Source organism: Pseudorca crassidens, chromosome 12 (assembly GCF_039906515.1).
Source record: "Pseudorca crassidens isolate mPseCra1 chromosome 12, mPseCra1.hap1, whole genome shotgun sequence".
NCBI lineage: Eukaryota > Metazoa > Chordata > Mammalia > Artiodactyla > Delphinidae > Pseudorca > Pseudorca crassidens.
Genome location: NC_090307.1, coordinates 91073544 through 91099250, shown reverse-complemented (window position 1 = coordinate 91099250; position 25707 = coordinate 91073544). Strand labels below are relative to the sequence as shown.

The 25707-nt window shown below is 65.0% G+C and overlaps 1 protein-coding gene and 1 long non-coding RNA gene across 6 annotated transcripts; one reads left to right on the top strand and one right to left on the bottom strand.

Moving 5' to 3' along the window:
• Positions 1 to 518: 518 nt before the first annotated feature.
• Positions 519 to 22685, bottom strand: ULK1 (unc-51 like autophagy activating kinase 1). 5 transcript variants are annotated; one of them, XM_067701255.1, is made up of 28 exons: positions 22341 to 22684; positions 21901 to 22080; positions 21779 to 21820; positions 14096 to 14128; positions 13768 to 13804; positions 12904 to 13077; positions 12747 to 12820; positions 12420 to 12521; positions 11368 to 11426; positions 11198 to 11280; positions 10778 to 10828; positions 10346 to 10434; positions 9447 to 9600; positions 8731 to 8791; positions 8438 to 8527; positions 7821 to 7946; positions 7224 to 7372; positions 7013 to 7099; positions 6323 to 6591; positions 5463 to 5656; positions 5022 to 5131; positions 4793 to 4936; positions 4248 to 4441; positions 3976 to 4148; positions 3777 to 3895; positions 3229 to 3386; positions 2333 to 2468; positions 519 to 2237 (listed from the first exon to the last, which is right to left on the bottom strand). In XM_067701255.1, exons 4-28 carry the CDS (start codon positions 14123 to 14125, stop codon positions 2182 to 2184), a joined length of 2919 nt encoding a protein of 972 aa, XP_067557356.1. In that variant the 5' UTR covers positions 14126 to 14128; positions 21779 to 21820; positions 21901 to 22080; positions 22341 to 22684; the 3' UTR covers positions 519 to 2181. The 5 variants fall into 5 exon arrangements, with proteins under 5 accessions (XP_067557356.1, XP_067557351.1, XP_067557353.1 ...); XM_067701250.1 differs by having other exon boundaries at positions 21901 to 21993; XM_067701252.1 differs by having other exon boundaries at positions 7224 to 7354; positions 21901 to 21993.
• Positions 21325 to 23832, top strand: LOC137203997 (uncharacterized). Its single transcript, XR_010933401.1, has 3 exons — positions 21325 to 21487; positions 21825 to 21948; positions 23270 to 23832. It is a non-coding gene; the product is annotated as an uncharacterized lncRNA (long non-coding RNA).
• The last annotated feature ends 1875 nt before the right edge of the window (positions 23833 to 25707 follow it).

Here is a 25707-nt window from a genome sequence, read left to right as displayed (position 1 = left end):
CCCGCGCACAGCAACGAAGACCCGATGCAGCCAGAAAAATAAAAATAAATAAATTTATAAGAAAAAAACCTTAAAAACAGATAAATAAAAAACAACACGTAGTCTAAAATATGGAAACCTTACCACTCAACAACAAAAAGAGGAAGCATCCGATTCAAAAACAGGCAAAGGACATGAATGGATATTTCTCCAAAAATGACCTAGAAATTGCTGACAGACACATGGAGAGACACTTGAGGTCACTAGCCGTCGGGGGCGCGCACACCAAAACCACAGCCTCTCACACCCACCCAGAGGCGGAGCGGGGGCCCTCCTGCGCCGTGGGTGGGGACGGAAGTGACGCGGCTGCTGTCAAGGTCTGGCACCCGGTGAACCCCTGGAGGACTGAGCTCCCAGCCTTGCCCCGAACCTGACCTCCAAACTCCAGCTGCTGCTGCAGGACATGGGGGGGCGGGGCGTGTAGTCCGAGAAAGGAGGTGATGGGAGAAGGGTAGGCCGTGACAAACCATCAGCAACAGCAGCCCAACAACTCCAGAGGTTTATTTCCTTAAATTGATGTTACACAACTTAACGCAAGGGGTGGGGGTGGGGGCGGGTGACACAAACGTCTTGTAAGGTAGACCAAGGGTGGAGAGCTGTGCTGTGGAGGACAGGCTGGGTGGGCGGCGCTCACCCCGCAGCCCGGAGGTCACCCGCGGACAGAGCCCAAGGGGCCCCTCCCACAGCGCCGGCCCCCCAGAGGCCCCGGTTCCAGCCAACCGTAAAGCAATAAATACGGACATTTTCTGCGCAGGAGGAGAAGCTCAAGCCACCGGTGAGGAGACAGAAACGAGTCCCAGGGCTGCTCTTCTTCTGGGTCCAAGCACAGAGGCAAGATTTCAAGTATCGCAAGAGAGAAACGCGTGGGGTCCTTGCCTGGGCCTGTGGTGAAACCTCAGCACCGGGGGTGCTGGGCTGGGGCGGCTCCCTCTGCATCCTTGAGGACACGTTCGAGAGGAGCTAGGCAGAGCCGGGCAGACCAGAAAAGGGACCCCCCCCGAGCCTGGAAGGTGGCCTCCCCGCCGAGCCCCCACGGCAGCCAGGACCTGGTGAGGGGACAGAGGGCTTGACATCAAAACCTCCTGTGAGAGCTGGACAGGTAGGTTTACGCACAAAAGCAGTCCTCAGCTGCCCGCGGTCTTCAGGCAGGGAGCAAGGGCAGGGGTAGGGCCGCCCTACAGGCGGGAGGGCGGACGGCCACGCGCAGACCACACGCGCCCAGCGCCACCGGCCCCCGGGGTCTCAGCATCGCTGCCGAGGCTGCCCCGATCCTGCCCCCGTCCTTTAGGAACAAAACGTCAACTCATACGAGTTTTCTTCTTTTAAAAAAAAAGAAAAATGAAAAAGAGCTGCAGAAGATAAGACACATCTTAGGAGTTAAGTGTGAAAAACGGCAACAGCGTCTGTGCTGGGTTTTGGAAGCTCGGTGCTTCGTACTGTCCGTCCCTAAAAGAACATTTAAATAAGACGGCGGCTTCGCCTCGAGAGCAACCCGGGCGCAGGCACAGCACACGCGCTCGCGGAGCTGTCTGCACACGGACGTGTGATTACGGGTGTGCACACGTGCCTGGTGGTGCAACAGCCGGGTCCAGTCCGCCTGCATAAAGTGCTGGGTGATCACAAAGCTGGGTGGTGGTCTCGGGGGAGGGAGGGGTGGGAGCCAGGAGGACACACCTTTTGCTGGGTGGATCCGCTGGGCAGGCCTGGCGGCTTTGGCTTGAGTGGGCATCACGGTCTCAGGGCCTCTGCTTGTCCTCAGCGAGACAGCCCTGGGGTCTGGGCGGGGCGGGGGCTGCCCACGCATCCCCACCTGCCATCGAGGCAGCCGGGAGAGCAGTTCAGATCGCCGGCTGGGCGGGGAGTTCTGCCCGTCAGCCAGGCCAGGGGACTGGCCTACGTCGAGGTTCTGTGCGGGGCCTCCAGCGCCCTGAAGTCCACGGCCGCGGAGCCCAGGAGACAGAGACGCAGCCTGAGGCCTGGCTCCGGACGCTGGGTGGGGAGCCACGGTCCTTTCCCCAGCACCAGCGAGTGGTGTCACGGCCGTGGGCTTGTCCCTTCGAGTCCGGCCAGCTGCTCCCCACCCCATGGATCGGCAGTGAAGGTCCAGGCCCCTTGGGCACCGTAGGCCGGGCCTCCAGGAGGTCAGGCACAGATGCCGGTCAGCAGGGCCGAGAGTCTCCGCTCGATGCACAGCTTGCCTGGAGCGAGGGAGGGAGGGGGGGCGGGCACCACGGTGAGCGGGCAGCGGCTGCCCCCTCCCGCCCCCGCTCCCAGGGGCCCAGCAGACACTGACACTTGGCGATGTTCTCCACGTCTGCCTGGTCCGAGAGGATCTGCTGCAGTCCCTCCATGAGCAGCAGGGCCTTGTGGTAGCGCTGGACACAGTCCTCCCGGCGGTGGAACATCTCGTCCAGGGCGGCCGACTGCACCTGCCGGGTGAGGGCGGAGGCTGGGCCCAGCTGCCTTCCACAGAGACGGGGGACCCAGGGCTGACGGCCGCACGAGCCACGGGGCAGCACGCTGTGGGCGCCGCCGGGTCACGCGCAGGCAGCCGGGGTTACAGGGCAGGCGACCGGCCACCCGCACCGGGCAGAGCACTCCCTCGGTCCCGGTCATGTCAGTGATGGTCACCCCTGGGGGAGGGGAGCTCGGGGACGAGGAGGCCGACTGTTCCCGAACGTCTCTTCGGGCTGTGTTTTTACTGCACGAGTGAATTTTCTCGAAAACAGGCACTGCCTCAGAAGCAGCGCTTTTTGGGCACAAGGACCCCAAAGCGACAGACGCAGAGCACTGGGCAGGGCCCCTCCCAGCCCCTCCTGCCTTCACGCCACAGCTCCCAGCTGGGCTGCCTGCGTTGGTTCCCTCTAGAGAAAAAGGAACCAACTCACCTGCTAAGAGCCTTGAAAACCAGGTTCCCCATTTTCCAGGTAAGGAACCTGAGTTTCAGGGAGGGACACGTCTGGGCCGTGGAGCCTCACAGCGAGGCGGAAGCCCAGGTGAGCTCCCGGCTCCCCACCAGGGCTGGAGGGGCCCGGGTGACATTTGCTGGCTGAGGGGACAGCGTAGTGGAACTTCCCACCCCGGGAGTGATGCCCCTGAAATCCGGCGGAGCTGTGGCCGTCAACCCGCCCCTGCCGGCCCCTCAGCCCGCTCTCCCCGCCCGGCCCCACGTGGCCCCGCCCGGCGTACCGTCTGCACCGCGTGGCTAAAGATGAGCTTCTCGGCGGCGACGCTCTGGATGCGGTCTAGGAGCCGCTGCTTGTCTAGGAAGAAGCGCTGCAGCCGCAGGCTCAGGCCTTGGCAGGACACCACACTCGTCTTGTACAGCTCGTTCAGCTTCCGCACCACTGTGGGAGGCGCCCCGGCAGCTCAGGCCGGCCCCCAGCAAGGGAACCCACGCGACCAGCGGGCAAAAGCCCCTCACTCCGTCCCCGGGGCGCTGTCCGACCCCACCTCCTAGGTGCTCTGCTCAGCAACTCACGCTGCGCCTTCCCGCCCCAGGCCCATGGGGGCCCTGCCGCAGGGCCTTTGCACCTGCCCCCCACCCCCACTATCCCTCCCCGGGCTGGGCCTGCACCAGGGAACCTCCTCAGGAAGGCCTCCCTCGTCACCTCTTCCTCGCTGACCTTCTCCCAGAGATAGCTATCCCTCCCTCCCCGACTCCCTCAGGGTCTCATGCCCTGAACGCTGCTGCTGCTGCCGCTGCCGCCGCCGCCACCGGCCAAGGCTGCCCTCACCCTGCTTCACGGTGGACGACAGGCAGAGCTTGCCGGCCCGGATCTGGTCGATGGCGGTCTGCAGGCCCGAGGAGAGGAGCTCGGCCGCCTTCAGGTAGAGCACCAGCTGCTCCGCGAAGCTGGAGGGCGGCAAGGACGCGTCAGGGGCGGAGGCCGCACCCCCGCTGCCTCCCCGCGGGGCCCCGCTGGGCACACGCACCTCCACTCGCGGCTCAGCAGGCTGATCTGGTCGGCCACCACGCTCTCCTGCAGCTGGTACTCAGGCCCCCCGGCCGCCTCGCTGGCACTGCCCTTCAGGGCCGCGATCTCCAGGACGTGCTGGACAAAGTCGAGCGTGAAGCGCAGGCTGTGCAGGATCTCCGTGTGCTCTTGCTGGGGAGACGGGGCCACTGAGGGACGCTCCTCGGCACCGCCACCAGCCCTGCCCGGACGCCACGCTGGGCCAGGCGCCTGCCCCCGCCCGGCCCTCACCTCCATGAGGGTCTCCTCGGGCAGGTCGGGGGCCTCGAAGGTCACAGCCCCCTCCAGGTTGGCGGCAACGGGGTCGGCAAAGCTGCGGCAGTGGCCGGGGGCGGGTACCTCGAGGGGGGCCTCGCCGTAGGCCCCGGGCGCCAGGTGACGGGCGGAGGAGGAGCCTGCCGAGCCGAGGGGGCTGGAGGGGCCCCCTGTGGGGAGAGGGCCGGCCGCCCTCCCCATCAGGCCTCCGCCACTCTGACACAGAGCCGGTCCCCACCCGCTCCACTCCTGCCCCTCTGCGAGCAGGCGCCTCAGCGGAGGCCTCACCCCTCCCGGGCCCCCGCCCACTGCAGGGGCACCCCGGAGTCCAGGGCCGGGGCTTCAGGGGCCTGGCTGTGGGAGCCGTGCCCCCGAGCCTCCAAGGAGGACCCTCCCAGGGCCTCGCGTGAGAGTAGCGCCTGGCTCAGCTCCTGACTCTACAGCGAGGGCCCCTCCCGCTTCCCGACGGACGGTGTGGGCCGCTGATCCGCCGCAGCCGCGAGGCCAGCAACGGTCCTCACCTGAGAACACGGTGGCACGGGGGCCCTGGGGCGGCGTGGTCCCGCCGGGGGGCGAGCCCACCGTGAACACCACGGGGGAAGGGCTGCCGGCGCCCCCCGCACGGGCTCCCGGGTGCAGGTTCCCTCCGAAGCCAGCAGACGGCCCTGAGAGGGCAAGAGGAGGGGCTCAGGGTCTTCCCGCCGCGGGCGCCCCCACTCCCCAGAATGCTCTCTGGCGGACCCCACGCACCGGTCTCCATGGGCTTTTCCTGCAGGCTGTCCACGCTGCCTGAGTCAGGGGCCTGCGTCCCAAAGGCAGCCTTAAGGAGCAGATCCGTGAGGCGGCCGGCGCTGAGGGACCTGCAGGGTGAAGGGTGGTGAACACGTGCCCTGCGCCACCCAGGGGATCCAGAGACCCAGGCACCAGGCCACCCGCTGCCCAGGGCCGGCCCCCCGGCCCCCCCAGGCAGGGTCTGGGGGCCCCGCAGCCTGGTCAGCATGCCCAGCCCGTCCCGACTGTGCTGGCCACCCGGTCCTCCCACCCACCCCGGGCAGTTGCTGTCACCCATTGAACAGACGCACAAACTGAGGCTCAGAAGGGGTTGAAGAGGGAGTGAGGTGCCCGCAGACAGCAGGCAGGGCTGGGCCTCTCCTCCCGCAGGCCACGTCGGGGGAGTCCCCACCCACTCACCTGCCAAAGGAGCCCTTGGCGTCCTCGGTGGGCCGCAGGCCGGGGCCCAGCTGCTGCCCCTGGAAGGGCCCCGCCTCGGAGAGGTCGGGCAGCGTCCGGTTCCGAGGCGGCGTCATCACCACGCCCTGCCGGGCCAGGAGAGTCAGCAAGTTCTGGGAGCTGGGGGTCTTGGTGAAGTCGAACGCGGGCACGGCCTAGGAGGGGCAGGTTAAGTGCTGAGAACGACCCGCCACGGTGACATTAACAGCTCAACGGGGTCAGCAGCGCTGGTCTGAGCCTGCAGGGCCCCATGCCGCAAAACCCCAAACTTCCACGACCCAGGTCTTCACAGGAAAGGTGTGAAGGCTGACTCCACCCTGTGCTGGAGGACAGTGACACACGCAGACGCACGCGTCCAACACAGGCCATGCACATGTGCACCTATGCCCGCACAGAGACACCACGAGGTAGCTGCAGGTTCTGGCCCCATTTCACAGACAGGAAGACTGAGGCAAGCGATGAGCTAAGTAATGTGCCCATGGTGGCAGCCTGGGTTCTCTGGGGCTCTGGATGCTGGGCCAGGGTCGGGACGCTTCCGGTCAAGGGCCAGAGAGCAGGTGTTTTGGCTTTGGGAGCCAGTCTTCGTCACGGGGACGTGGCCACCCCACACGTGAACGGGGAGACACGGATCCAGCCACCAGCCAGTGCAAGAGGTCTCAGCACAGAGGGCAGGCGCTGCTATGCTGGAGCACACCAGACCTGCCTCTGGCTTCCGGGGCCCCTCAGGTCCTGTGGGAATCCCGCCAGACACAAAGCCCGGCAGCCTGAGCACATACAGAGCCACTCCCACCCACCCCCCTGGAGGCCCGCGGCCCTGTTACCTTGGTCGGGGAGCCCAGAATAGGGGGCAGGGGGTTCCGCTGCAGGAAGTCGGGCAGCTTGGGCGAGCCGCGCAGGGGCCGGCAGGACTGCAGCCCATGGGAGGGCTGCGGGGGGCTGGCTTGCGGGTGGCCGAACGCCACGCCCAGCGGGTCCGTGGGGGGCTTGGGCAGCTTGGGACGCACCACACGCAGGTCGGACAGGTTCGGGGCACTGTGCAGGCGGCAGCCCAGCCCGGCGCTGTGGGGAGAGTGCTCAGGTGCGGAGGAGCCTAGGGCGGGACAGGACGGGCCCAATCACAGCTGTCCCGAGGACTGCCTGGACCTGCCCACACGACCAACCAGGACAGTGTACAGAGACCCCCACGCCTGCTCAGGATTCCCTACGCTCCACTGCGCACCTGAGGAAACAGGCACAGAGGAGCTGAGACACCTGCGTGAGGTCACACAGCATGGCGGGGTCGGGGTGGGATCTGAGCCCCACAGTGGGCCTCCATAAGCTGAAGGCTTAAGCTTGTTTAAATAGTCTCACAGAGTTTCCTGCCTTCTTTTAACGCGTAAGAAATGACGGTTGTGAACCAGGAAAACGGCCACTATCCCAAGGAGCGACAGACCAGCCCAGGGAGGTCAGCCCAGCTCCTCCGCCCCTCCCCAGCTCCACCTGCACACCCACTGGGCCGGAGCTGCACCTACCTGGACGAGGGGACCTGCCACCCCGCATCTCGGCTGCTTGGGGGGAGGGCACCCCGCTCCAGCCTGGCCGCTCGGGGATGGTTCCGACTTGGGGGCAAGAGGGGTTGCCAAGGTCAATGTGGGACAGAGAGTGAGTCCCTCCCCCGCCCCCCGCGTGGAGACTCCCAGTCCCAGCTCCGAGGCTGGGTCCACCAGTGGCGTGCAGGCTTACCCTGGGGAGACGGCGTGTAGGGCCGGCCCCCACCCAGGGAGAACTTCCTGGACAGGGCAGCTCCGTGCTCGGCGTGAGACGGGGGTGACAGGCTGGCCCGTGCAAAGCCCAGCGGGCTGGTGCTACCTGACCTGCGGATGGCAGAGGACCTGCGGACGCAAGCAGGCACAGGGTGTGAGGGCCCCAGCCACGCCCGGCCAGGGCCACCAGCATGCCACGTGTCTGTCCCCCTCCGTTCAAGTAACGGGCCTCACCAGCAGCCACAACCCGGTGGGAGCCGCCAGTCCCTGCCAGGGCAGCCCCCAACCCACAGGGGTTTCTGTGAATTACAAAAAAAGGTGCCCTCTCCTCTTCCGAAACTTACAAAAATCGAAGTCAGTTTTGTGGACACAAGACACTTCACTGACATCTACCAGAAAGCCGTCACGGTACAGCTTGAGTGCCAGCATGTCCACAGGGCGGTGGCGCTGACGGTCACGCAGCGTGCAGCCTGCACAGCCGTGCGCGTGAGGTGGCCCCGCACCATCCAAGTGGGCTGCGTGGGGCCCTCACTACAGTCCTCTAGGATGTGCCTGGCCACGGGGGCCGTGCACTCACCGCGCCGCCTGGTACTGGGTGGGCGACTGAAGGCTCTGCTCAATGCGCTGGTAGTTATGCACCTGGGTGGGGACTGGGATGGGGGCCGAGGCCCCGCACCTGCCGCTGGAGGGGGCCCCGGCCCGGCTGTGTGGGGAGAGAGGTTGGGGTCACCGCGGCTGGGGCGCTGGGCTGAACCCCAGGCCCAAACATCCCGGGGCAGAGGCCACTCCGGGCCACCTGCTTCCTTGTTTCTGCACACGGCCAGCACTGCTTCCCTGGTACCCCATGCCCCCCACTCTCTGCACCCAGGTGGCTTCTGGCTGGGACCAGCCAGTAGCGAGGTTGGGCCAGCTCCTGCTGGCACTGGGAGTCACTGCCCGCTTCACCCCACAAGCTCGGGAGGGGCGGAGGGAGCGACGACACTGGTCTCTGGTGGTTCCGGTAACCACCCCTGGGCCCCAAGCCCACCCTGCATCCCTTCCACCACAATCCCTTCCTTCTGCCGGACCACCCACAGGGCCCTGGCACCCTGCCGGGGCTGAATGAAGGCAGGGCCTCTGGACACAACCGCTTCCTGCAGGATACGACTGGGGCTGGGGCGCTGTGATGCTGCCTGTGCCCCGGGCCCCGCTTACCCTGAGGGGCTGAGGGAGCTGCTGCAGGGCGGGGAAGGAGACGGGGTCCGGCCGCGGCTCTCCAGGCCAGCAGAGGCCGCCAGCGAGCTCCTGGCGGGGACAGGGCGGACGGCAGGGCCTCATATTCAGGCCAAACCAGCGCAGACCCTGGCCCCTCCTTGGGACTCCGTCCTGCACTGGGCACAGCAGACTCGGCACTTCCCAAACTGTCTGGCCCAGGCAGGTCAGGGGACAGCCTGAGAGCAGGCGTCGCCCTCCCCGCAGAGCCGGCGGGTCTCGGGCTGGGGGCTTACCCGCTGCACATCAGGCTGTCCGGTGGCGGCTTGGCACCGACCGCCTCGGCCACCAGGTCACCTGCGGATGGGACACGGGTGAGGCTGGGCCCAGGCACCTCTTCCTGGGCGGGCCCAGGCCACGGCGAGCCCAGCACTCTCCCGTCCCCGCTCCTGTCGCTCGCGCTGACACCCCCCTTTGCCTGTCTGGACCTCACGGCACTCGGAGACGCTGGTACCCTCCCCACACACCAGCCTTCAGCGAACCCCAGGCTGGGTGTCCACACCTCCCAATCTGGGCCTCACTCCTCCTCCAGGACCGCTGGGTCCCCACCTTCCCGCTGCCCTCCTTGAGCTGCCGGTGGCTGGGTACAGGGCCTCTCCTCCCCTGCGAAGCCAAGCCGACAGGCTCAGGGTGGCCCGTCGGACACCTGGGCCCGCTCCCACGCGGCCCCGGCCCGGGAGTCTCAGGGCGGCCAAGGCCGTGAGGGAAGTACCAGCAGCCGGGGTCGCGAGGGGAACTGAGGGCCCGAGAACAGGGCTCTGCGGGGTGGGCGGGGGCAGCAGCTCCCCCCTCGGAGCAGGCGCCCCAGACGCTCCGCGGCAGGCAGGACTCAGCTCTGACTCTCTGGCCAGGCTGATCTGGGGTAGAAACTTCCAGAAGCCCCTTCTTAGGGGTTCCATCTGGCATGTCTGCAGCGATCTCCCTGCCCACCCCTGCCTGGTGGCCCCCTGACCTGGAAACTGGGCCGGGACCATGACGAAGTCATCAGTGTCACAGGACGAGTCCTTGCTGCTGCCGCCCGAGTCCCGGGAGCCCTGCAGGAAGCCGGCGGCCTCGGCCGGGGAGGTCAGGGTCTTCTGGAGCTGCTGCTGCATCTCCCCCAGGGACTGGGGGTCAGAGGGGAGGCCGCTGAGACCCGGCCCCAGGGCCTGGGTGAAGGGGACCATGGGGACGAGGCAGAGGCTCTGCACGTTCTCCTCCCCCAGGCCGCTGCTTCTCCGGTGACCTCCCCACAGGAGCGGTCACCTCACGGAGCCCCCTGCTGCCCAGCACGAGGAACCGCTTGGCCCCCAAAGGCTCCAGAGGCCCCATGTCAAGCGACTCCCCCCCTGCCCCCCGTGGCCCTGCACAGCGCTCGGGAGGTGGGGCGTCTGGAAGGTCCACCTTCGGGCGTGAGCGAGCCTGGCCCTGGCCCCCGCCTGGCAAGACGGACGGACAGACAGACGGCCCAAGGGAGGTTCAAGCCCCAGTGCCCCCGCCCCCGAGCACAACCTCGGCAGACCTCACCCCAGCCCTGTGCTGGGGACGTGGGCTGCGGGGCGGGTGGGCTCCCAGGACACGGGGCCCCCACCCGTGGCCACCCGCGCGCCCGTGCACATGCAGGCGCGGAGCTGACACGGTGCTGAAGAGACCGACGGGACACAGGGACTCTGAAACAGGCCTCCACCCGCTTCTAACTCCGCCACATTCACAAGCAGAACGTTTCTGAGTCTGGTGTGATGAGACCAGACGACACAGCAGAAGGCGCGAGCTGGGGCGGGGCGGAAGCCCGACGAGGTTCCTGCGGACGCCCGCACGCCCCGAAGCCGAGGCGACAGGAGCCCGCCGCCCACCGCCCTGCGCGTGACTCACCGGTGGGGAGGCCAGGTGTGAGGTGGAGCTGCTGCTGGAGCTGCTGCCGGACCCCGAGCTTGGGTACGAGGGCACGGGCACGGGCGGGGCTGGCAGAGGGCGCGGATCAGCACCCGTCAGCATGGGATGCTCCGCTCCCACCCTGCCCATGTCAACCCCACGCCGAGCACAGCTGCCGGCTCGGGACCCGCCCCGCCCCAGAGGAACCCAGGGACCGGGAGGGGACCTGTGCGAGGGCCTGCCCTCACCTCTCCAATCCCACTGCACCAAGTCAGCTGAGCTCGAGCCCACCCCCTGGCCTCTGGGGCCCCTGGGGACCACAGGCTGGAGGAGGGCTGAGGAGCTGGTAGCCCCCAACCTCCCGGGGTGGGGCTGGCAGCCCACAGGGAGAAGGGGGGGGCACGGGAGTGCCGAGACCCTCAGGGGACTCACACTTCTTCACAGCGGCACTGGAGTCAAGGAAGGGGTGATGGAAAAACTCATCTGCAGGAGAGGGATGGGCCCGGGCTCAGGAGGGGTGAGGCCAGGCCCCACCGTCCCCGGGGCCCTGTCCCCGCTGCCGCACTCCAGCAACGGAGGGAGGCAGAGTCCCAGCTGGTGCCCCCGGCGCGGCCCGGGCCCGGACCCAGCCACCCTGCCCACGGGTTTCCCAGCAGTGCTGCCCATTGCAAAACTGGGGATTTATCTCCGCTGCTGGGAAAGGAGCTGCGGGCCCCGGGAAAAGCCACTCACTGCCGCCACAGGGCCCCTGGGAGTGGGGTGTGCAGGACGTGGGGGGCAGGGGCGCAAGCCCGAGGGCCCTGACCCACAGGCCTGTCGGGCGAGGTGGCGGGCCAGCCAGGGGGTGCTCACCGAAGTCCATGCGGTCTCTGTGGTTGCGCTGAAGCAGAGACAGGAGCAGCTGTCTCAGCGGGGCCGAGGTCTCCCGGGGGATGCTGGGGGCACAGGGCATGACGTTGACAGGGCAGCCTGCCCGGGGGCGGGGGGGCGGGGTGTCTGTGTCTGGCGGGAGGGGCACTCACGGGGGGACCAGCGTCTTGTTCTTCTCATAGAAGAGGCGGAGGTCCTGGGGGCTGCTGGCCTGGAAGTGAGGGCCAGGGGGCCAGGCGTGAGTATCCCTGCTGCTCTCAGCCACTAGCCGCTCAGAGCCTCTGTCTCCCGAGAGGCCCCTGGTCCAGCACGGCCAGCCTGTCTGTCCAAACACTGAGCGCCCTCGCATGCTTCCAAGGAAGGGGGCCCCCTCCCCCCCCGCCAGGCTGTGGAACCACGGGGACCACACAGGGGGGCCAGGGGGGCCCAGAGCAAGGATGCTGGCTGGGCCCCCTTCCCACCTGGTGCGGGTGCATCCTGCGTATCTGGTGTGACCGGTCATGTGCTTCTTAAAATTAAAATGTGGTCCGTGCACCCCACCCCAGCAAAGGGCCCCAGAACAAGCTCGCCCCCCAAGTGGGCCCCGCCCACACGCCTGTTCACGTGTCACGCGCTCAGCACTGCTGTGTGCCAGGCACTGTTCAAGGCTCGGGGGGTACAGCCGAGAGCAAGACAGCCCCTGCCTTCCCAAGGCCAACATGCCAGCGGGGGATGGCCCTCCGCTAGTCGCTTGCTCACGTGCAGGAAACGGCAGGCAGGGAGGTACGGGGAGCGGGGATGGGGGCAGCCTAGGTCACCGGGCAGGCAGAGGGCGCTTTGGGGCAAGCTGGCGACAGCGGAGAGCTGCCGGGTCAGCCCACGAGGCCAGCACGGGACGCAAGGGCCTGCGACACGGGCTCGGGGCCCTGGACCCTTTGGGGTCCAGCACACGGCAGGCCACTGCCTTCCAAATGCAGGGTGTACCCCAGAGCTTGGGGTCCTCGTACCAATCTGGTGGGTCACGCCAGCCCTGGAATGGGCAGGAGGGAGGCCACGAAACTTGGTTCAGACACACATGTGGACACGCACAGGTACGCCCCAGAGCCAGTGGAGGCTCCGGCCTCGGCCCTGAAGTGACTGCACAGCGGGGAGCTGGGCGGCCACGGCATGCCGGCAAGGGGAGGCTGCAGGGCTGAGCGCGCCACACCCCCTGCCGGGGCCTCACCTGGAAGGGCGCCTTCCCTGTCAGGCACTGGTACACGATGGTGCCGATGCTCCACAGGTCCGCCTTCCCGTCGTAGTGCTGGGACATGATGACCTCGGGGGCCTGCGGGGTACAGTGCGTCGGCGCGACGGCAAAGACGGACGCTGAGCGCGCGCTGCGCAAAGTCTGGCTCCAGCCAGGTGCCAGCCAATCATAACACACGCCAGCCGAACGCCACAGATGTGGCGGGAAATGGTACAGCCACGACGGCTGCCACCCAAAGTGAGGCCACAGGATGGACACGGGAGGGAACCCCACCGCGGACCCCCCTTCCAACAGGCCACCTACCATGTACATGGGGGAGCCGCAGAGCGTGGCCGCCATCATGTTGCTCTGCAGGTACCGGGCAAAGCCGAAGTCGGCTGCAGGCAAGGAGAGGCGTGAGAGGGGTGGCCGCGGCCCCCGGGCCTCCGCCGGTCTCCCCGGGCCCCGGCCGCCACCTCACCGATCTTGACCCGGATGTTGCTGGGGGTGGCACGGCGCCCACCAGGGTTGGACAGCAGGAGGTTCTGGGGCTTCAGGTCCCGGTGGATGATGCCCTTGCTGTGCAGTAGCCGCACGGCACCGGCGATCTGCTGCAGGAAGAGCCGGATGGTGTCCTCGCTCAGCGTCCGCATGGCTGAGGGGAGACGGGCTCCGTGGGGCGCAGCTCGCCCGGGCGCCCCGGGCCAGCGGCCTCCCGCCCCGCATGGCTCCCGCGCCCCTCCCTGCGGCCTCCAGGCCCGTCGGCCACGCCGTCTGACCCTGAGCTGCCCCGTGTCCGCTCCCAGCCTGCGAGCCCCGCGGTGCTGCCCAGCACACCCCGCCCCTTCTCAGCTGAGGGCCGCTTCTCAGCAGCTCCCTCTACCCGCTGCCCAGGGCATGCACCACGGCCAGCGGCTGTGCGATGAGCCCCAGGCCCGGCCTCAACGGTGGTCCCCCACCCGCGCCAGGACCCTGCGAAGGCCCGCCCCCTGAGGAGAGCCGGACCCCACTGGGGCCCAGGACAGGTCTGGCCCCCGCAGAGCAGCCGACCGGCGACCGGGACCCTGCCGGGCACCACATCCACAGCGGGCCGCACGGGGCCCCCGCTCAAGAGTGACCTTGCAGACCACGTCTGCCCTGAGAAGCCATCCCTCGTGGCTCTGACGCAGCACGTGTCCCCAGCGGGGCTCCGCTCCCCCTTGCATCTTTCCCAGCAGGCGCCAGGGGGATGGGAGCCTCCGCCATCACCATCAGGCCCAGGAGAGCTCGTTCAGGCCAGGCCCCCTCTCAGAACGGGTCAGGTGAGCCTCGCGGGCAGCCCGTCCCGCCGCAGGTGTCCACTCACTGTGCAGGTAATCGGCCAGATCGCCGCCGTTACAGTACTGCAAGAGACCGCCACACGCCTCGGTCAGCGGCCAGGGCACCCCGCCCGCTGTGCCCGGGTCTCCCACCACCCCACCCCTGGGCGCTGCTCCCTGGGCACTCGGTGCCGTCTCCAGCCTGGGCAGGCGTCCCCCGCAATCCGTGCTTGAGGAGGTCAATGGGGGTGCTCGCCGGTGAGGCGGCCCGAAGCCCACGGACATGAAAACAACTTCTCACCGCAAGGTGACAAGGGGCCTGAGAGCCGAGAGGGCCCAGCCTCCCCGTCCTCACAGCTGGCCTCCAGGACTCACCTCCATGACCAGGTAGACGGAATTGGCCATTTCCTGCAGGACACAGAAGAGGCAGTGAGAGGTGGGCAGCGGCACGCCCCGCCCCCCAGTCTGGCAGCCGTCTGGGAAGACTGGCTTGGCCCCAGCGTGACCCAGGCACCCGGCACCTGCAGCTGCCCGCAACACACTGCCTGGGCTCAGGCAGGAGAGGCCACTGAGCGTGGACGCTGGCTGGCCGGGCAGCCCTGGGGCCTGTCATGCCAGGGCTTAGCCAGTTCGTTAGTGGCCAGGAGATGAGGAGGTCTGAGAGCCAAGTGGGCTTGAGTGACCAGAGAAGCAGCCAATCAGATCACTCCATCTGTCAAGTCTGGGGAAGGGGCTGAGGACCCAGGAGAGGTGTCAGGGGTGGAGCAAGGACCCCGCCTCCCGGGGGCAGCCCTCAGCAGCCCAGGTCTCCATCAGGGTCAGGGTCAGCCCTGGCCCGGAGGTTCTGACAGGGCTCCGCTTGCTCTTCTATGAGTGCTGAGTCCTGGCCACGTAGAAGCACTTAGTGGGGGACCCAGGCCCCCAAGAAGGGACACAGCGAGGGTGTGAGGGCCTGACTCTCAGGCCGCGGAAACTGCTCCTGGCTCTGGAACCAAAGATGCCGGCAGCATTATAGGTTGGCGCCGCCAGCCCACTGCCGGCCAGCTTCCGGCTCAGCCCTTGGCCACCCATGGCCTCGGGCTGCCACCAGCATCCACAGCTCGGTCCACGACAGCAAGACTGCGGAGCCCGTTGCTCAGGCCAGCGCACAGACGCCTTCCCGCACTCACGGCCCTGGCGTCCGTCTAGGAGGGGCCCCTGAGATCCCCAGGTCACAGATGAGGAAACTGAGCCCAGCGAAGCCAAGTCAGCCAGGCAGGCGGGGTCCTGACCGCTCTGCTCTCCTGCAGACAGTCCCCTCCCCTCCTTCCCAGGCGGGGTCTTCCCTAACGGAGGGGCCCTGCCAGCCAGGAGCAAGTGCCCAAGCCCCTTCAGCACCAGTACACTGCTGGGCCCTGCGGACCGGGAACAGCCCCTCCCCGCCGCCCAGAACGCACCGAGTCCCCATTCCCCACCAGCTGCTCACGGGCAGCTCCAGCTTCTAACCCCCAGGGGCAAGGGGGCAAGTGCGTGCGCTGGCCCCGGAGCTCTCAAGGCATGCGGGGAGCCCCGAGGGAAGCCTGGGTGGAGGAGGGAGGTGGCTGCAGGAGGGTCATTTCTCAGCGGCCTTTGGGGGAGGGCACCCGAGGCCCAGACAGACTTGATCCCCAGCAGCGGGCCACCACCCCGACCTGGCAGGACAGAGGACCCCTGATCAGTCACCCTACCCCCAGGAGGTTGGGCCTGGGCTCAGACCCACACCAGTAGAACACAAAGCCACTGGGTGACACCCCAGGTGTAAATATCAGCCCCCTGAAACAAGAGAAGACCCCTACGGGACTGCCCTGGTGGCGCAGTGGTTGAGAATCCACCTGCCAATGCAGGGGACACGGGTTCAAGCCCTGGTCCGGGAAGATCCCACATGCCACAGAGCAACTGAGCCCGTGAGCCACAACTACTGAGCCCACGCGCCACAGCTACCTCCGAAGCCTGCACGCCTAGAGCCCGTGCTCCGCAACGAGAGAAGCCACCACAGTGAGAAGCCCGCGTGCGGCAATGAAGACCCAACACAGCCAAAAAAAGTAAATAAAAAAGATACATTTATATCCAAAACAAAAGAGAAGCCCCCATGCCTCCAGAGCTCCCCCAACAGAGGGGCTGTGCGTCCGGGACAGGGACGCCCCGGGGAGCAGGGCTGAGAGGTGGACACTGACAGCTCCGGGGGCTGGCTGGGCCGCGTGCCCCACCCTGCTTCCCCAGGCCCTCACTCAGCGGCGTGTCTGCAGGGATGCAGAAGCCTTCCCAAGTGCCCAGCCAGGCTCCTCTGGGAGGGGGCGGGCTCCGCCCACCAAAGCAGGCCCTCCCTCCCACCCCCGCCCCCCCCCCCACCCAGGAGAGAGGTGGGAGCTGCCTCAGCCCAGCACGCAGGCCCCGCCCTCCCAGGCCAGCTGTGGGGAGAGATAATGCAGGGAGAAAGTCCCCGGTCACGCCGCACCCACGACTGCGACCAACCCCGGCGGGGTTGGCAATGGGGACAGAGGGGTACCAGGAGGAGGGAGATCCCAACAGAGGGAGGCTCTGAGAGCCGGGTGCAGAGCCAGAGGCTCCCGGGCCGAGGGGCCAGAGATGAGGACCCAGAACTAACCCAGGAGATAGAACAGCCACTCCCCGTGACACCCAGGCCACCTGTTCCCTCACCTGCCGTCACCCTGACCACGGCCACCTCTGGGGACATGCTTAACAGGCTCCCGAATTCACACGCCAGGGAGCAGCCTTGTCTTGAGTGGCCCAGAGGTGCCACACCGCCAGAGGGGCAGCGCAGGGCGGGGCCCAGGCACCCCCAGCTCTCGGCTGTCCTCCCGACAGGACCCCTGCTCCCCAGGAAAGCCTCCGATGACCGACCGAGCCAGGATGGGCAGGGCCGGATGACAAGGACAGGAGACAGGTGCAGCCTCCATGCCCCCGAGGGTCCCTGGGCAGCCACCCAGGGCTGGCAGAACCGTGGCTGGGTGGGACAAGGGGCCTGCCAGCTGGGAGGTGAGTCCTGCGCAGCCTGGACCCCACGACCTCCTGCCCCAGAAAGGAGGTGCCTGTGCATCAGTGACAGCACACTGCCCTTTGTGCCCAGGAACCCACGGGACCCCCGCACAGGACCCCGAAACCCGCTCCAGCTGGGGGCGCTTCCAAACACCAGGCCAGACGCCCTCCTTCCCGCGGGGCCACCCCACGGGGCCCGCCGCCCACTGGCTCAGGGCTCCTAGCCCTCCCCGCTGCCTGACACCCTGGACCCCCGAGACCTCCCTGAAGCCTTCCTGGTGCCCTCGGCGAGCTCTCAGTGAGCAAAGACCAGGGGCTCTGGGGCCCCTCTTCTCCCCCGATCTCTGTCCCTTCACCCCGCGGGTCACCCAGCAGAGACCGAGCGTGTTGCCCGCAGGCCCTACTGTGCACAGAGCCCAGAGGTTCAGGGCCTGAGGGGGAGAGCACAGCAGGGCTAGGCCGGGGGAGTCGTGCCCACCTCCCCTCACCACGTGGGATTCGGGGTCCCCCACTGCCCTGGCTTCGGAAGGCCCCTTCCCCGCCCGCAGCATCAGCTTGTGAGGCGCCAACCCCATGGGCCGGCACGAGCCTCGGCCATGCCTGCAGCGCCCCCAGTGTGGCGGTCTCTGGGACGGCTGCGTGCCTGGGCCCCCCTGAGGAAGCCGGCTCTCCAGGCTCCCCGGGGGGGCCGTCAGCACAGCCTCGGTGGCACTGCTGGGCTGCCCCTGGCAGCCTGCTGCCCACCCGAGACCTGGAGAGGTCACGCCTCGGCCCTCCTCCGCCTGAGCTAAATTTGGTCTCCACGAGCTCCCCCAGGCTGGGGGACCAAGCGGACTGCAGACAGCAGGCCGCCTCCTTCGGGGTCGGTCCAGACTCGGCCTGGACACTCGAAAGGACCAGGACTGCTTCCTGGGGCTGTGGCGGCCGCCGTGCCAGAGGGCTCCCCTCCTGGGGGAGGCGGATGAGGGAGCTTCTGGCCGCGCTCTTGGCCCCAGGAGTCCATCATGTTCTTAATGCAAAACCACCAACATGGCCGAGGCGCCGGCCCACCGGGCCTCCAGCCTGCAGGGAGCACAGCGGGGCCACCCCCATCCCACCAGTCCCCCCGGCGCAACCTGAGGAGCGGGCAGGTCCCATCGACGTCCCAGCCGACTTAAGGGGAGGAAACGGGCACAGACAGGCCCTGTGATTCTGCCTGGCATCCGGGCACCAGAGTCCTGGCCGCTCCACCGTGCGTGCGGCCCCCAAGGACGGGGGCCGTGAACGCTGACCTGCACACCTCGAGAGGACAGGCGAGGCCCTGAAGGCGGGATGAAGCGGCACCCTCTCCGTCTCTCAGTGGCGCGCCCACAGGCCCTGGGGACCGGGCCGGCCCGGGTGTCGGGGCCAGGTGTCCCAAGCAGCCTGGCACGGGCGCCCGGGCACGCAGGAGGCCGCCCTGCCTCCACAGGGTGCTAAGGTGCTTTGCTTAAGAGGATCCCAGCTCCCGGGCTGGCCGAGCCTGCTCTGTCTGGTGATCCTGGGCTGGGCCTGGTGGGCTGGTGGGCAGGTGGGCGGGCGGGCACTGGCCTAGTCAACCCCTTGGAGTGGGCCGTCCTGGCTCCAGAAGGAGGCAAAAGCCACAGCCAGGGCCGGAGCACAGCCACCCGCCCATGGGAGCCGCGGCACTCCCCGCCCCCAGGCTGGGCTCTCCTGGACAGCGCCCAGACGGGAAGGGATGCCCAGCCCCACCCTGAGGAGGAAGCCCACCCTTCCTCAGGGAGCCTCCTTCAGCTTCCATTGTGTGCCTGTGGCTCCTGGGGGCCGGGGAGCCGGGGGGAGGCCAGCTGCCCTCCCCAGCCCCCTTTTTCCCACACTCCGGGCCTGCCCCTGACTCGGGAGAAGCAGGGGACACTTCCAGAATGGAAAACACAGAATCGACGTGTCCCTGCCCGGACCCACCAAGCCCGCCTGGGTCACGAAAAAGCAAGGCCAAAGGGTGGCACTGTCCTGAATGACCCCACAGCAAGGCAGACCTCTCCCCTTGACCGAGGTGTCCACCCACCCAAAGTCACTAAGGGTGGCTCTGTCAGCCAGGCCGGGAAGTGAGTCACCCAGCTGTGGGAACCAGCTGGACGGCGTGCTGCTCTCAGGAAGGCCCCCGTCCCAGGGCGCACGCTGGGCAGGGATGTCCCCTGACCCCTGTGATGGCCACTCTCCCCAGAAAGAGCACACCCAACCACGGCCCAGCAGGCGAGGGCAAGACCCAGAGCCAGCCGTCTGCCCCTCAAGGAAAGGAAAGGCCAGGGGCTCCCGCTGCCTGCCCACATGTCTGTGGGCCACAGAGCAGAGCACCACCCCAGAGGCCTCCCCCACGCATGCACAGCAGCCTGACAACGGTCACTGTTCCGTATGGCCACAAAACAAAACCACCTCAACAGACAAGAAGCAACCTGAGGAGGAATATTTGCAACCTATCATGGAAGGGCTTTCCTTAATATATAAAGAGTTCCCACCAACCAATATTTATATAGCACTTACTAACAAGTACAGATCTAAACACTTAACATACATAGACTCAAGCTGTCATCACAACCACCGTACGACATAGATGTACTGTTACCATCTCCCATTTTCTGGGTAACACTGAGGCACCAGGAGGCTGAGTAACCTGCCCAAGGTCACACAGGTAAGTAAATGGGTGAGTTGGGCTCAGAAAGGCAGGAGGGCGCAGGGCCCATGCTGTTAACCACAGTGCCGTCCAACCTCGGTAATCACAAGACCCACAGGAGCACATCCCTGGGTAGGAGGCATTCCTGGTGTTCACGTGCACACAGAGCGATGCTGAGCCTCCCCCCAAAGTGAACAACAGAACCATAAGAGATGTCATTTTCCACCTCTCAGGCAGGCCAAGATGGAAGTCTGATAACCGACCTCCTGGCAAGGATGTGGGGAGACAGGCGCTCCTGCCAGCAGCACTGCTGTGCGCACGGTCCATCCTCTATGGACCACGATCTGGCAACTGTTCCAAACTAAAATACACATCCTCTTATTTCTAGGAATCCACCCTGTGGACACACAGTCATGGCAAAGGTGAACCCAGGAGAGTCGCCGCCACACTGCTGACATGTCAGAATCCCAGAATAACCCCATGTCCCACCAGTGGGGGACAGGTGAGGTCAACTGTGGAATATAGGGCCACGGAACACCACACAGCTGCAAGTAACACCACAGTCACAGTCGTAGCGACGCCAGCACACACAGTGCTTACTAGGACCAGTTTCAACCAAACAACTCCAGACTCTCTGTTTTACAGAGAAAGACATGGACGCACAGACGGATTAAGACACTTGTTCCAGGACACACAGCTCGTTTAAGTGGCAGAGCCAGGACTGGAACTAGGTCACCTCGCTTCAGAGTCTGGACTCTGAACCTTGCAGAAAGAATGGGGGATAATTTTCTTGGGAGGAGAGGGGTGTCACTTCTCACATATGGACTGAGTTAATGTGGAGTGACACAGACCTTCTCAAAGACACACACTTAAGTGAAAAATGCCACAGTAGAACTGTAGATGGTGTGGCAGCAAAGAGGTACGTGAGGATGTGTCACTGTCCCCAGAGAGACCTTCTGGGGGAGATGGGGCTCATTGGGCCAGGGATGGTAGGGTCACCTTTTTCCACGTCCCTTTTGTACTGTTTCTTCATTTTTTTTTTTTTAAGCCAAATCATTAACTGTTTTTAAAAGCCATGATTTCCTGGGTCCCATGTGTGTCTCAGACAAGTGTGTAAGGACTTGGGGAGCCACCCCACACCCCAAAGGCTGAGAGCACAGGGCCCCCGCGGGGGGGGCCTGCAAGGGAGAGGCTGGCTGGCCTTAAGCACTTCCTCTGCACAAGGGAAGCCACAGCACTGCAAGCCCTGGAGGAAGTGGCACTGCCCACAACCAGGTGTGTGGCCCAGCCAGGATGGGAAGGAGGGCGCGCAGAGGCGGGGGCAGGGGACAGGGAAGGGTGGGAGAGGAGGAGGGGGAAGGGGGCCGCCCTCTTGGCCCCAGAACACAGCTTCCAGGCACTTCCTGTCGCTGTCACATTGGACCTGGGCCCTCCCCAAGTCACCTCATGTCATGCCACAGCCCCCAAGGCCGCAGCCCCGCTCTGAAGCGGGAGGGAGAGGACAGGGAAGGAGGGAGGAGGCCACCAAAACACAGACAGCCAGGCTGGGAACTTCCCCTCAGCCAGGGGCTGGTCCCGTGGCCTCAGTAAACAGGTTTCAAAACCATTAGTCAGCACTTTGGCCCTCAGATCTGCTGCCTCAGGTTCCTGGTCCCCAAACTGGGTCTCCAGGGTCCCAGACCTGGGCCGAGGCCGGGCCCCCCCCACCGCCAGGCCTGGGGGCCCGGGGTCACTGGGGGAAACAGGCCGCGGTCTTCTGGGCCAGCTAGGCCTGAGATGGCCTCATCAGCCGGGCACCCGCCTCCCTCCTGCCCGGGTGGCTGGCCCCAGCTGCCGGCAAGAAGGAATCTCCCTTAGCCCCGCCCCTCCCCCAGTCTGACACAGGGAGACAGTGGCCAATGCCAGGCCGCTGGGGTAATGTCAACAAACAATCCGCTGGCCCAGACAGGTGGTCCAGGCCGGCAGGGCTGCCCTGAGCCTGCGCTGGGGACAGGACTCACCGTCGCGGCCGCTGGGCCAGACACCCCCGAGGGCCACGCTGTAGCCAGACCTCCCTCGGTGGAGCTGCGCTGGCGCCCCTGGCACTCAGGTGGCGGGGGAAGGTGGGAGCTCTCCCAACACGCCCAGAAGAAACCCAGGCCCAAGAACTGGGCTGAGAGTGGGGTCTCCAAGGTCCCAGCAGGCCTCCGACGCCCATCCACACATGGGGGTGCCCAGCTCCTTCCCCCAGTACGAGACGCTAGCCTGGAAGAGTCCACTCCTGGCCAGGGTCTCCAGCACTTGGCTGGACTGGGACTTAAGTCAGCGGGGCCTGAGGCTGTACTGGGGCCGGTGGGGGCGGGGGCGGAGGGGAGCACAGCCCGTCCCCACCAAGACGGCGCCGGCAGCCTTACCTGGAAGTCATACAACGCCACGATGTTTTCATGTTTCAATTCCTAGGACAGAAAGCCAGGTTTCCTGTGAGCGGAGCGCCCTCGCCCATCACCCGCTCCCCCTGCTGCTGAGGCCAGCTCACCTTGAGGATCTTGATCTCCTTCCCCAGGAGAGTCTGCGACTTGGCCAGGTTCTTCTTGTTAATGCACTTGACAGCGACCTCCAGGTCGTGTTTCTGAAAACCAAGCGCGGGTGTCCCTCAGAGGCGGGGAACCCGGGAACGCCTTGAAGGCCTTGCCCAGGCCAAGCGCCCAGCAGGTCCCTGGAGATGAGGGGGTCAGGAGTGCATGTGAGGGGGACGTGGGGTCCCGGGGCTGTGGGGTGAGACGAGGGGCGCCCGGCTGTGTTCATGTGGGGTTCCCGGCAGGATGAGGGGGCCTCTGGGGTGTGGAGGTGGGGATGGGGGTGGCCGGCGGTGGGGATGACGGGGGGGGGGTCCCTGGAGCGGGGGATGGGGAGAGGGACCCCGGGGCGGGGGGGCCGCCCTCGCCGGCGCTCTGTCCGGGCCGGCCGGCCCCTCACCTCGCGGTGGCGCCCCTTGAAGACCACGGCGAAGGCGCCATGCCCAATCAGGTCCTTGCGCGAGAACTCGAACTTGCCCACGGTCTCCAGGCCGCCGCGGCCGGACTCCATGGCGCGGGCCGGGCCAGGCAGGCCGGGGCTCAGGCGACGGCACGGGCCGGGGGCGGTGGGCAGGGGGCGCGCCCCATCGGGTAGCCCGGGCTAAGGACGCGATCCGACTCCAACCCACTCTTGACCTGGGCTCCGACCCTAGCTCAGGATCCAGCTCGGGCTCCGGCCCGGAGACAAAAGAGCCGCGGCCGACGGGCCCGGGAGCCTGAGACGCCGGCGCAAGCGCACAGAGTGCCGGGCGGGGCGGAGCCTGGGGGCTAGCCTGGCTGGGGCGGGGCGGGGCCTGCCGGGCGGCCGCGCTCAGTGGGTGGTGGCGCTGGCGGTGGGGCGGGGCCTGTTGGGGCGGGACCAGATGGTTGGGGCGGGGTCAGTAGCAGGCCCGCCTCCTTGGGAATGACAGGGGAGCTGCAAGCCTGGGCATGAGCCAACGGTCGCCCTCCAACCAGTTCTGCTGCAGCCTTACACTACATCCCTTGTCTGCGCATCTGGAGGGCGCACATGTGCCATAGCCGCCATTAATACCTGGGACGTGGCCTGTGTACCCCAGGGCTGGAGATTGGATAGAATAAGTTCCTAGAAAGGGAACGACTGCGTTGCAGGTTATGCATTTAAAATTGCGCTCGATAGTTACAAACTGTCCCCCAAACTGCACCAAACCTAAGAAATAGCCCACAAGTCCTAAGGTTAGGTAAATCCTGGTGCATCCTTTCTATGGAATAATACACAGCAGATTCTTAGAGGCAGAGATGCTCAGATAAAAAGTGCTCCAAGGGACTTCCCTGGTGGTGCAGTGGTTGAGAATCCGCCTGCCAATGCAGGGAACACGGATTCAAACCCTGGTCCCGGAAGATCCCATATGCGTCAGAGCAACTAAGCCCATGCACCACAAGTACTGAGCCTGCACTCTAGAGCCCACGAGCCACAACTACTGAAGCCCACGCGCCTAGAGCCCATACTCCGCAACAAGAGAAGCCACCACAATGAGAAACCTGCGCACCGCAACGAAGAGTAGCCCCCACTCGCCGCAACTAGAGAAAGGCCGCGCACAGCAACGAAGATCCAGTGCAGCCAAAAATAAATAAATTAATTAATTAATTAAAAAATAAAGAAAGTCACTGGAGAGAGATGTGTGTATACCATACCTACATGTGTATATAGTTTTATGTATGTATATACAGATATAGGGTCCCTAATACTATACTATGTATGCATATATAGTACATTGGGTAACTATAACAGCTAACCCATTGCTTACCATGTACCAGGCAGTAGTCTTTCCATATATTAATTTATTCCTCACAATGATCCCATGAAGTACTTGCTATTATATCCCTATTTTACAGATGAGAAAATTGAGGCCCAGAGAAGTTAGGTAAAAAAGTCACACAGCCAGGGCTTCCCTGGTGGCGCAGTGGTTGAGAGTCTGCCTGCCGATGCAGGGGACATGGGTTTGTGCCCCGGTCCGGGAAGATCCCACGTGCCGCGGAGTGGCTGGGCCCGTGAGCCATGCCCGCTGGGCCTGCGCGTCCAAAAAGTCACACAGCCAGCAAGAGAAAGAGCCCGGATTCTCTCACAGGAGAAACTGTTAACAGTGGTTGCTTTGGGAAGAGCCGGTCCTTTTCACTTTACACCTTGAGTGTGAATTGCTCCCATAACCTCCCATTATTGCTTTTGCAAATGCAGAATTCTAAACAACCCTCCCTGCCACTCCCAGTCTTCAGTAATAGCCCTGGAAGGTTGCACCAGCCTGTGGGAGCACACTTCTGAGGGACAGGCTCCCAGGCACTCCACACCCCGGACTGGGGCCAGAGACCATCAAAGCTGGAAGGGACAATGGGTCTCCTGGGCCACAACTTTGTTTTCCAAAGACAAGGTCTTGCAGTGCCATGTGGTCAGTCGTAGCCTGCCCTCAGGTCCTCATCCATCCCCTCACTTCATCCAATGACTGTTTTCTCAACACCCAGAGTTGCCACAGAAGAAAAACACAGAATCCCCTCCTTCAAGACCTTCCTGTCTAGTGGTTGGGGTCGGGGGACAAGACGGGCAATGATTGCACAGACAGTTGTAAATTTTCAACCCAGGAAAGTGCAGAGAACGGGCAGGGCAGACAGTGGGATCCCCCGGAGACATGCCTCCAGGATCCCAGCACACCCTGGGAAGGAGATATTCGCCCTAAACTTGGGAAGTGACAGGGCAGAAGTTAGGAAGGGGGCAGATGAGACGGGATGTGCGTTTGGAAAAGGTTTCTGGGCCCTCGACAGTGGAAGGGAAGGGAGGCGAGGTATGCTCGATTCCCCTGGCCTTGGGCCCAGCTCAGTTGCTCAGGCTGCCACCCTCCTCTGTGTGACACGCCCACCATGGTCTGTGCCAACTCCATCCTTGTGACTCAGATTCCATATCTGCGAATTTGCCTATTCGCTAAGTGTTTCACGTAACCCCCAAATCAGTACTCAAATGCTTCTGTGGGCAAAGTGTTTGTTGCCCCAGGCCCCCTTTCCCAGCTGAGGGTGAGGGAGGCCACTGCCTCGCATCAGCAGCTCTCGTACCGCAAACAAGGGTCCTGTGGGCCATTTAGGGCCACATCTGTCGCGGTCCGAACGCGGGCCGGAAAAGAATTTCCAGACACAGGGCAGAACGTAAAGAAGATAGAATTTATTGGAGGGAAGGGTCGCTGCCAGAACAGCGGGCCAACGTCCTAGCAGTCTGGGAGAGTCGAGCCTGAGCATGTGCTATTGATCAGTTTTTATAGCCAGGAAACAAAGGAATGGTCTGAGGTGAAAATCTCGTTTACTGATTGGTCGAGGCACATACACCTTCCTTCTGTAGGGTGGCAGTGGGACAGGGCAGATGCCTTTGCTTATTTGGGACAGGTCCCTGTTGCTCAGATGAGTGTCACCCAGGTGGGCTCAGGAATTTTGTAACCATGGCAACAGGGTGGGGCGGGTGAGTAAGAGTCCTGTAGGGGCTGTGACGCTGACACCTTTTCAAGCAGGGCCGTCCTTTGTCCTTGGAGCCCCACAACATTCTTCGGATCTTTGTGCTTTTTGTTGGCGATTTCGCTGTTCAAAAGTAAACAATGGTAATGAATCAACAGCATATATGAAATAAGATGTCTTTTAAACAGAAACACACATAAACACACAGTGATGTATTGAACGGTTGACAAAAGTGTTGTGACCAGAGGGTGGCAGGAACCTAAATGTATTTTTCCCAGAGCAGGTTCAGAATCCGCTAATCCTGTGCTGGTGGCAACGTT

Bases quoted from the DNA above. Each gene is read 5' to 3' on its own strand.
- ULK1 (XM_067701250.1), bottom strand. From the start codon at position 22,451: ATGGAGTCCGGCCGCGGCGGCCTGGAGACCGTGGGCAAGTTCGAGTTC. The intron at 8,792-9,446 runs GTCAGGGGGCCA...TCCCATCCGCAG, and splicing joins GGTCCCGGCCCAGTTTCCAG to GTGACCTGGTGGCCGAGGCG. The intron at 4,149-4,247 runs GTGAGGGCCGGG...CCGTCTCCCCAG, and splicing joins CCGAGGAGACCCTCATGGAG to CAAGAGCACACGGAGATCCT.